Here is a 10,299-nt window from a genome sequence, read left to right as displayed (position 1 = left end):
ACTCAACTGGAGAGCGGAGAGCAGAGAAAGAGAGAGGGAGGGGGGGAGGAGAGAGAGAGAGAGAGAGAGAGAGAGAGAGAGAGAGAGAGAGAGAGAGAGAGAGAGAGAGAGAGAGAGAGAGAGAGAGAGAGAGAGAGAACAGAGCAGAACAGAACAGAAGAGAGTGAAAGGAAAGAACAGGAGAGATAGTGGGAGAGTCAGAGAGAGAGAGATAGTGGGAGAGTCAGAGAGAGAGAGAGAGAGAGAGAGAGAGAACAGGAGGGATGGTGAGAGAGAGAGGGAGGGGAGAGGGAAATATATCAGAGGAGAGAGGGCAGAGAAAGATAGAGCAAGAGAGAAAGGAGGAGAGGGAGAAAGACAGAGAGAAACAGAGGGTGGAGGAGTGAGGGGGTTTAGTGTAGAAAAGGAGGGGAGCATGGGGGAAAGAGGGAGAGTGAGTGGAGAGAAAGAAAGGGAGTGGAGCACGAAATGTTTGATACATAAATATAAACACTACATTCTCTTTGCAATGTTTTTGATTCCCCTTGTATTCGTACTTTTATTTCTCTCTACATCATGAAATCTAAAACATCTGCATTAGAAAATGCAATAATAAATGAATGCATGAAATATGTGAAGTCATAAACTGTTCCAAAACCGTCTCAGTATGCGGTAATCCTTCCCTTCCCACGCACAGAGGACCAGCTGGGGCCGAGCAGGGCATAGCGGGAGCCCCAGGGGAAAGAGCATCTGCATGGCATGGGTCAGCTAAGGCCAGGGCTGCCTGCCCTGCCTGCCTGCCCACATGCCTGAATGTCTGTGGGCCTGCCTGCCCTCATGACTATCGCACCGTTTTCAGGCCCGTTCCTGCACCAGTCATGTTCGTAAAGATATGTTTTGTGAAACCTGTGAACCACCAGCGTTCGTACCGGGCTTTGAACCATTCTACATGTGACCATTTGACACCCCGACGAACCTGCACGTTCAGGCCTTACTTGTTTCTATGTATCATGCTTCATTTTTATGAAGAAATGTCCCCCCAGGGGGGACAATTAAGGAATTACTACTAGTACTACGACTGCTGACGTCCACGCTGTTGTCACAGTTCACAAAGAAAAAACAAGTATTGTCCAGCATATATTACGTGGCATGGGATTCGATGTGTTAAAAAAGTCTCTGTTTTTGGTCTTACCCCTTGCTCGTCCAACTTCATGAGCTGGTCGGTGACCTTGGGCGTGTTGAGTGCCAGCCGCAGGCAGTGGGCGTTCAGCTCGGGCAGCAGGAACTCCAGCACCTCCTTCAGGGGCAGACCCCGCGGGGTGCCATGTTTAGAGGTGGAGGGCACCGCATCCTCCAGAACCGCACCCCTCAGGGTCATCAGCTGATGGAGGGGAGAGAGAGAGAGACATGAGGAGAGAGAGAAAGAAAGAAAGAAAGAAAGAAAGAAAGAAAGAAAGAAAGAAAGAAAGAAAGAAAGAAAGAAAGAAAGAAAGAAAGAAAGAAAGAAAAAAACACCTTTATTACAAATTCTTGGAATACAGAAGCACAATTGTTTTGAGGTTGTTGTGATTGTCACTCCATAGCACAAAGTTACAAGTAAATTGCTTCACATCCCAGCCAGGTGCCAATATTTGTTCAAAAACCTCCAAATTGTTCATTAACTTGTAGAAGCGAAAATCAATTAAAATGACAGATCTGAAAAGGGCAGCCAAAAGCACCACAATATCGCCACTAGTGTCTCCTTCAGAGAGGGGGAGAGAGGATTAAAGGGAGACATTTGGTTTGCAAATCGACAGATAGCGGAAAAAGAAAAAAGGAAAGAATGAATGAGAGGCGAAGAGAGAAAGAGAGAGAGAAAGCGATAGATAGGGACTCCTATTAGGGAGAGGATGGGCTGACAGAGAAAAGATTGGAGTAAATAGTGACCATGACAGGTTTACCGATGAGAAACAAGGGCAAGAGTCAGAAGGAGAAAGAGAGGGACACAGGAAACCGCTATAAAAGGGGAAAAGGAGTACCTTCTATATATTCACCAGATCAGATGTGTCATTCAGTGTTTAAATCCTGCCTCAAAGGGTTCTCACTATACATGATTGGCCCTGTCAGTAACACTAGCTCAGACTCTTTCTTTAACTGTTTATCATCATCACTGCAAACAAGTCCTATTTCAGGCTCTGCAGGTTCCATTTGTCAAGCATATGCGTACCGTAACTCACGCACCAAGCACTGCGACATGTAATTGTTTGTGAGATAGTGCTTGTTTTGGCAGCTCAACATCCCCTGACCCTCAAACTATCCCCTCCTTGAATAATGCTGCACTGCAACATGACGATCCAACATGACATGCACCTCCCCCTCCTATCCATGCCCTCATCTGAGCTGGAAGCAGCTTGGTGATTCGAGGCCACCGGCAGAGCCATGATTCGTCGTTATGTTACCATCAGCCCACCACCACCCATGAGCATACACAGACCAGCAAAACCATCCTGCGTCACACACACACGCTGTCCCCGGATAACCCTGAGGGGCACCACCGCCACCCCCTCCATCTGCCAAGCGGCACTGCTGACCTGCCATCTTCCAGCATGGAGGTGGGGGACAGAGCCAGAGATGGATCATTATAGGGGCATGTAGGTGTGGAGTGGACAGGTCCCCTCTCTCATTACTGGGATCCAAAGACCAGATAGGTGGTAGCGATGGTGGGGAGGTTTGTGTGTGGCTTGTGTGTGTGTGTGTGTGTGGCTTGTGTGTGAGTGTGTGTGTGTGTCTGTGTGTGTGTGTGTGTGTGTGTGTGTGTGTGTGTGTGTGTGTGTGTGTGTGTGTGTGTGGATTGTGTGTGTGTTTGGAGTGTGGATTGTGTGTGTGTGGCTTGTGTGTGTGTGTGTGTGTGGCTTGTGTGTGAGTGTGTGTGTGTGTCTGTGTGTGTGTGTGTGTATTTGTGTCCAGAGGTGTGTGTTATATAACAACTAGAGGTGGGCGGTGCAGCAGAACAGCTGTGCAAATGAACTCTGCTGTACGATGTGATGTGGCCCTGATGTGCAGCAACAGCACTGTGGCCTCTCGGCACCGCACTGCAGAAGAGGAGGAGGGGACACAGATAGACTACTGCTGCCCCTGACCCTGCACCAAATTACACATCTGACAGCACAGAGAGAGAGAGAGAGAGAGAGATAGAGAGTGAGTGAGCGAGCGAGAGAGAGAGAGAGAGAGAGAGAGATAGAGAGTGAGTGAGCGAGCGAGAGAGAGAAAACAAGAGAGAAAGACAGGGAGAGCATGATCAACAACAAGAGAAACTGTATCATTGAGAGACCACAAGAGAGAGGGATAGAGAAAGAGTGAGCAAGAAAGTAAACAAGATGGAAAGTGATTGAAAGAGAGAAAGTGCACAAGGACAAGAGAGAAAGAGCATGAGAGAGTGAGAGAGAGAGAGCGAGAGAGAGCGAGAGAGAGAGAGAGAGAGAGCGAGCGAGCGAGCGAGCGAGCGAGCGAGAGAGAGAGAGAGAGAGAGAGAGAGAGAGAGAGAGAGAGAGAGAGAGAGAGACAGACAGACAGACAGACAGACAGAGAGAGAGCACAAGTGAGAGGAAAAGAGGGAGAGAGTGAGCAACAAGAGAGACACGGATGATGGAGGTTGACCGGGTGAATGTTGGTGGAGAAGAGGAGATGACATTACTCTGGCTACAGAGGGAGTGGGCAGAGGTTTAACGCAGGTCACCACCATAAAACCATCCACCACCATCCATTGCAAAATTTCTATTTCTCCTTTTCTTTTTTCTTTTACAATCGGCCGAGAAACCCTCCCACACAGGTCAAACTGTCAATCTTCAAACTGGTAGGTTATGGGGTCATATGGCGAACAGAGGGTGAAAATGACAAGAGTATGGTAACATGCTTTTGGAAAGTCTGCAGCTTTATCTGTTTCATAATGTTTGCAAACGCTAGCCTATAAGAGACAAATGCAATCAATCAAAATCAGAGAGGTTCGTGATCCAACATGAATTCAAACCCGATCCAAAATAAAATGATTCTCAGTTACTCAGAGCTGATGGAAGATAAGAGTACAGATACAAATGTGTAATGAGACAGCTGTTACAAAAGGTTGCAGCCCGTATTTGTAAATTAGTTCATATGACATTAAAATGGCCCATCACAGCAACATGAGCTTGAGTGATGTCACATGTTTAAATGAGTCAGTGAGCAAGTGTGTATTTGAATGAAAGAAAAAGAAAAAAAGACCACTGGGCAGAAGACATGGGCAGAACTGAACTAACCTTTTTGAATCAAAACTGAAATGATTCCGAGCTCCAGTCAGGTTGCTTACAACTTCCCTCTTTGATTACCACGACTTTTATGAATGACAATATCATGTACAAACAAAATAGAACAGTGAAGCAAGTAAAGCCCTTGTGAAATTCTAAGCATTGTGATGAAGTGGTCCGCATACTGGGCATAGTAAAATTCAGGCGTAGCAAAATTCTAAGCATTGGAATTACAACTGCACCGATTACCATAAACACAACAATCATTTTCCTGATCCCTAACCCTGCACAACACAACACAACAGCGATTGACCTTATGCTTTTCTTTTTTTCTTTTACAATCGCTCGAAAACCCCTCCCACAAGGGTCAAACTGCCAATCCAAACACGTAGGTTCTTGGGTCATACAGAGGGTGAAAATGATTAAGAGTACAGTAACGTGCTGTTGTGACTCAATGTAATGTTAAATCCAATCCAGTATAAAATTATCAGTCTGTTGCATAAAATGATCTTTCAGCCAATCAGCCGCACAACACAATGCAGCATTGACCCATAACCAGAACAGCACAAAACGGTGGAGGCAAGGATGGATTACTACAAGTGCCTACCAGGCCAAGGGGCCCAAGAGTCAAGGGGGCCCTGAAGCCCAAGCATCTATATTTCCATTCTCATAGCAGTCATGGGTGAGCGGTTAGGGCGTCAGACTTGCATCCCAGAGGTTGCCGGTTCGACTCCCGACCCGCCAGGTTGGTGGGGGGAGTAATCAACCAGTGCTCTCCCCCATCCTCCTCCATGACTGAGGTACCCTGAGCATGGTACCGTCCCACCGCACTGCTCCCCATGGGGCGCCACTGAGGGCTGCCCCCTTGCACGGGTGAGGCATAAATGCAATTTCGTTGTGTGCAGTGTGCAGTGTTCACTTGTGTGCTGTGGAGTGCTGTGTCACAATGACAATGGGAGTTGGAGTTTCCCAATGGGCTTTCACTTTATAATAGTGTTAAAATCACACTTTTAACAACTTCATATTCAAATTCTCCTGGGGGACAAACTCCTGAACCATCTAACATCTGCCCTAAAACCCTGAATCTTTTCACAGACATTAAGAGCCAAGAAGGGGGCCCTTTCTTGTTGTCTGGTCCAGGGGCCCATGAAGTCATCATCCATCCCTGGGTGGAGGGCTCACCTCGCTGGTTCTGAAGATGACCCGGTACTGGTACTGCTGGCCGTGCTCCTTGTGTTCCTCCAGTTTCTCCCTGCGCAGGCTCACTGACACCGGACCCAACGCCTCGTCAGTGCCCAGGTAGTTCCAGTGCTCTGGAGGAGGAGATGGACAACGCCAAAATATTACATGACATTAAACTTAAGTCGAGATATTACAGGGTATTTGCTACAGTCCCTGGAGCAGTGAAGGGGTAAGGTACATTGCACAAGGGCATTTCAGCCATGGAGGGAGGAAGGTTTTTTTGTTTGTTTTGTTTTCTTGCACTTCTGTAATGGTGCAGGTATCACGAGCACTCGTGAAAAAGCAGAAAATATATTCACAAGCTGTTTACCAACAACAGGAGCATTGGAAAGCATGATCATTAGGGTGTATCAAACGCCCCTCGAAAATGAAAACTTTGCAATATCCAACTCTGCTCTTGCAGTATTGTTCCTTTACATCATCAGAACTCCGTGAAAACTCTGTGAAAATCTGTTAAAAAACGTGATATGATATTTTTGCCATATTGTCCACCCCTATGTGGAAGGTATTTTAACCCTCCTGTTATTTACAGTTAGGTTACAGCTGTGATCCTTGGGGTCATTTAGAACACACACACACACACACACAACACACACACACACAACACACACACAACACACACACACAACACACACCACACACCACACACCACACACCACACACCCACACACACACACACACACACACACTGCACCTTACCTGCACTACCTCAGTCCTGGAACCTACCACTTGTATCGTTATTATACTGTTCACTGTTATTGTTTCTATTACTGTAGTGTCTACATTCTTTATTTATAATATAATAATAATTGTATTTGTATAGCACTGTATCATACAAGGCATGCAACTCAACGTGCAACGAAAGTCTACCACTGGAGGGGGGAAAGAACACCTTCACAGGCTGCCTCCCTACAGGGGCCTATCTAGGGAATGCCAGCTTTGACCGTTACCCTGACATTGACCCCAACCCAAAATACTCTGAAACTCTGGAATAAAAATACTCCCTACTGTAGTGGGCCCCCGGTGTAGGTGTGCTTATAAGTGCCAAATACCGCTCAATATGTTGTTCTAACTACTCACCTCTCAAACAGAAATACACTTTGTTGCAGTGAGCCCCCAAGCTAAACCATGCCCAATATTAGCCCTATACAGTTTATAATAAATACCATACCTACCCAGCTCTTCTCACTAATGACCATAAACATACTGAATACAGTAAGTAGGTACACAACAAAAACGCCCACCTCTCAAGTAGAAGTATTTCCTGTAGTAGTAGGCCCCCAGGTCCACGTGCTCCACGATGTGTCGCTTGCCCCGCTCCGAGTGGTGCCCCTGGCCGTCCTTAGGGGCCTCCAGCACGGCCACTCCTGCATTCGACAAGTGCGAGCTGGATGGTGAGTCCAGGGAGCCCCCCTCCTCTCCTCCAGACCCACCTCCGCCACCACCACCACCACCACCACCCCTGTCGGACCCGCTGGAGCCTCCGCTGCCGATGCTGCCCAGCTTGGTGGGGCTGATGGTGCGCTCGCCCTCCCCGCCCAGCTCGTTGCGGAAGCAGGGGCAGGCCAGCACCAGTTCGTTGCTCTTGTCGTCACCGGGGTCCAGCGCCTGAGAGAAACCGCCACCGTCCTTAGCCGAGCTCAGCTCCTCCTGGCTGCCGCAGGGGGAGCCCAGCTGCATGCTGTGGGTGGAGGAGGTGGTGGAGGAGGAGGTGGAGAGGGAGGAGGAGGCGGCGGCCGCTGCAGAGGCGCCCGTGGTGGTGTTCTTGTGCTTGCCGGAGCTGCCTGACTGCCGGCTGTGCGCCACCTCGTTCAGGTCGAAGAACAGGCTCTGCACGTCGAAGTGGGCGAACGCCCGCTGGCACGTCCAGGGCTTGAGGGGCGTGGTGGGCGGCATGGAGTGCCCGCTGCCTTCCTCCTCCGCATCGGAGCCCTGCCGTGAAGATTCCCCGCCGCCCTCCCCCGCCCGGGCACTGCGCAGCTTCCGGAAGATGGACTCGCCGCCCGTCTCCGACTTGGACCTCCGCTTCAGGTGCTTCTCGCGCTCCTTCAGGCGGCTGGCGGGGCTTCCTCGAGACAGCGACGGGGGTCCATCAGGCAGATCCAGGGCCACCTAAACGGAGGACGAAGCACATTAGTGCTGCATAGGCAGACCAACACTGGCAGCCCATCTCATACAGTACTACAGGTGGACAAGGTAAGTACACCCTTTGGAACATTTAAAAAATACTGGTAGTGAATGCTGAAGTGTTGATCCCAAAATACTGTTGCTACTATTCAAACCTATAAATGACACGGACAACTACATAATGAATTTTCCTCAACCCTGCCTGAGGCTTTCGTCCAAGTCAAGCAAACAAAACTGACATAATCACTTTGCAGCTCTCAAAATCTACCAAAACCGTGTTCATGACAAGTTGTTAAAGGGTAGCTGACGTGACAAGGCAATTTTGCCATCACGCACTCTTACAGCTCATGCTTTCAAAATTGTTAATGTTTTCAATGCATAAACTTGTCTCTACGTTGTGAAAAAGTAATGTGTAATAAATCCAGACTTTAATTAAGTTTTGAGTTAAATGTCATGGCCGTGTTCATGACAAGTTGTTAAAGCAGTTTGAGCTACATGATTGTATGAACTGTGCAATACAAACAGTTTATTTTATTAAAAAAAAAACATTCACCACACACTTGCTTGACTTAACATGACATTACAAAATATATTTATTAGACCAGACAAAATAAAAATGTCTGCAAGAATGTAGCAAGCTTGTGGTAATTGTGTTCCAGCTGAAAATGTGAGTTTATGGTTATGATTTGTATTTTTACCTGTTTGTGAGCCACGCTGAGCAGGTCCCCCAGCCTCTCGGGCGCGGGGCTGCGCTGGTCCGGTGGCGGCGCTGCCGTATCCACCGACTGGTAGCCCTTGAGCATGTCGAAGAAGCTCTGGGAGGCCCCCGAGGCGGCCGTGCTGTGCTTGTCGATGGAGCTGGTGCTGCCGTACTCGCGGTGCATGGGCGTCCAGCCCGAGAAGGACCAGCCCTCGTTGCCCTCGCCGTCCAGCTCGCTGATGGTGATGTCGCTGTTGCTGCGCTGGCGGATGCGACGCATGCCTTTGCGCGGCGAGCCCAGGTAGCCGTCGGGCGACAGGAAGCGGTTGTCCTTGCTGCCGTGGTGGCCGTGGCGGCCCGCCATCTTGCTCTTGAGCGTGTTGTGGATGTTGCGCAGCATGGAGGAGTCCTGGGGGCTGATGAGGTGGCCCAGCTTGGCCGACAGGTTGCTCTGGGCGCTGCCTCCTCCGCTGCCGCTGCCACTGCCACTACCGCCGCCACTGCTGCCGCCACCCAGGCTGCCCCCGCCACTGCTGCTGCCACTACTGCTGCCCGTACCTGCAGAACAGAACAGCCATGCTCTTGACATTTTCACAACTGTTTGGGGGTCCACCTCTGACCCAATAAAATATGTAACTTAAATGAATCATCAACAGTCAGTAACACAGGAACAAACAAATATATGAAGAGTTCAGATGCAAAACCCCCTAACCCCTAACATTTCTGAAGACCTGCACTTCTATATTTTTAGAGAACCCCGTTGTTAGTTTGGTTTACATTTATGTACTTGATAATACATATAAATAGTTATATTACATAAATAAATAAAAAAAATTGCAATTTTGATAGCTTTGTATTAAATAAAAATGAATTAAGATTATTTTCTGAAAAGGCACTTAGGGGGTTTTGCATCTGAACTCTTCATATATATATTTATTTTTTAATAAAAATGATTTCAGGGTCCACTTGGATTACCTTCGCGGCCCACCAGTGGGCTCGGGCCTAAAAGTTTGAGAATCACTGTTCTAGGATGTTGAAGTCTGCTTTTGGGTGCAAATAAGTGCAAATAATAAAACACTTATCAAACTTAAGACAAAAAACACCCTCTCAATCTAATTCTTTTTTTGGTTTGTCTTTTTCACGTCATGTTGGATGCAAAGGATTTGAGAAATCATACAAAAATAAATAATAAAGTGAATTATATGTCAATAGATAGATAAATAAATAAATAAATACATACATACATACATACATACATACATACATACATACATACATACATACATACATACATACATACATGCATACAAAACAAACAAGTGTAAGAATAAAGCATTGTTCAGCTCCCTGTACCTGTGCCCCGCTGGTCACCTCCACCACCCCCAGACGAGCTGCTGGAGGACGTGGTGCAGGGAGAGTCTGTCTCCACTGTGATGTGCCACACACTGCTACCTCCCCCTGGTCCTCCACCCCCGCCTCCAGCCTGGTCCTTCCTGGGAGGCCAGTCGGCGACGCGGGCGCGCACCCCCATCTTGGGCACGCCGGGCGAGGAGCCGGACAGGTGCGTGCTCTCGCTGCGGGGGGGAGGGGCGCCGCCGTTGGGCAGGCGCAGGCGGCGCGTGTAGAATTCGTCGGTGGCCGACACGGAACCCCCGACCGAGCGCTCCGTCTGCGAGCGCTTCAGGCTGGTCATGGCTGAGGGTGATAACGTGGTCAGGGGAGTTTGGAGAGAGGTAGACAACAGGGGGTGGGAGTTTGGGGTGGGGTGGGGTGGGGGTTTAGGTTAAGGGACTGGAGGGAGGTGGGGTAGGTTGTGGGGAGGGGGAGAGGGGGAGAAGTTCAGAGGGGGAGAGCCTGGGGGGCTCTGGTGGTGAGCAGAGGGAGGTGAAGGTCCCGGGGAAGCATCGGGGAGCCTGGGTCTGCCTGATGAACAGCCAGACGCAGACCAGACCCAGATGAAAAGACAGTGATGAGGGGCGACGCTGGACCCAA

The 10,299-nt window shown here is 48.9% G+C and overlaps 1 protein-coding gene across 2 annotated transcripts in view; it reads right to left on the bottom strand.

Annotated features, from left to right (window-relative positions):
* The window catches only part of sipa1l1 (signal-induced proliferation-associated 1 like 1), a 78,011-nt gene extending 67,949 nt beyond the window's left edge, over positions 1-10,062 (bottom strand). For both annotated transcript variants that reach the window (XM_063222814.1, XM_063222815.1), the window contains exons 1-6: positions 9,661-10,062; positions 8,306-8,865; positions 6,725-7,592; positions 5,421-5,551; positions 1,172-1,360; positions 1-6 (exon numbers count right to left, since the gene is read on the bottom strand). The exon at positions 1-6 is cut by the window's left edge and continues 169 nt beyond it. In XM_063222814.1, coding sequence (XP_063078884.1) covers positions 1-6; positions 1,172-1,360; positions 5,421-5,551; positions 6,725-7,592; positions 8,306-8,865; positions 9,661-10,000 — 2,094 coding nt within the window. In that variant the 5' untranslated portion in view covers positions 10,001-10,062. The remainder of the gene's footprint in view (positions 7-1,171; positions 1,361-5,420; positions 5,552-6,724; positions 7,593-8,305; positions 8,866-9,660) is intronic.
* Between the last annotated feature and the right edge of the window lie 237 nt (positions 10,063-10,299).

The sequence above is a fragment of the Engraulis encrasicolus genome, chromosome 18 (assembly GCF_034702125.1).
Source record: "Engraulis encrasicolus isolate BLACKSEA-1 chromosome 18, IST_EnEncr_1.0, whole genome shotgun sequence".
In the NCBI taxonomy this organism is placed as follows: Eukaryota; Metazoa; Chordata; class Actinopteri; order Clupeiformes; family Engraulidae; genus Engraulis; species Engraulis encrasicolus.
Note: the sequence above shows the minus strand (reverse complement) of the source record. Positions and strands in the feature narration are given on the sequence as shown.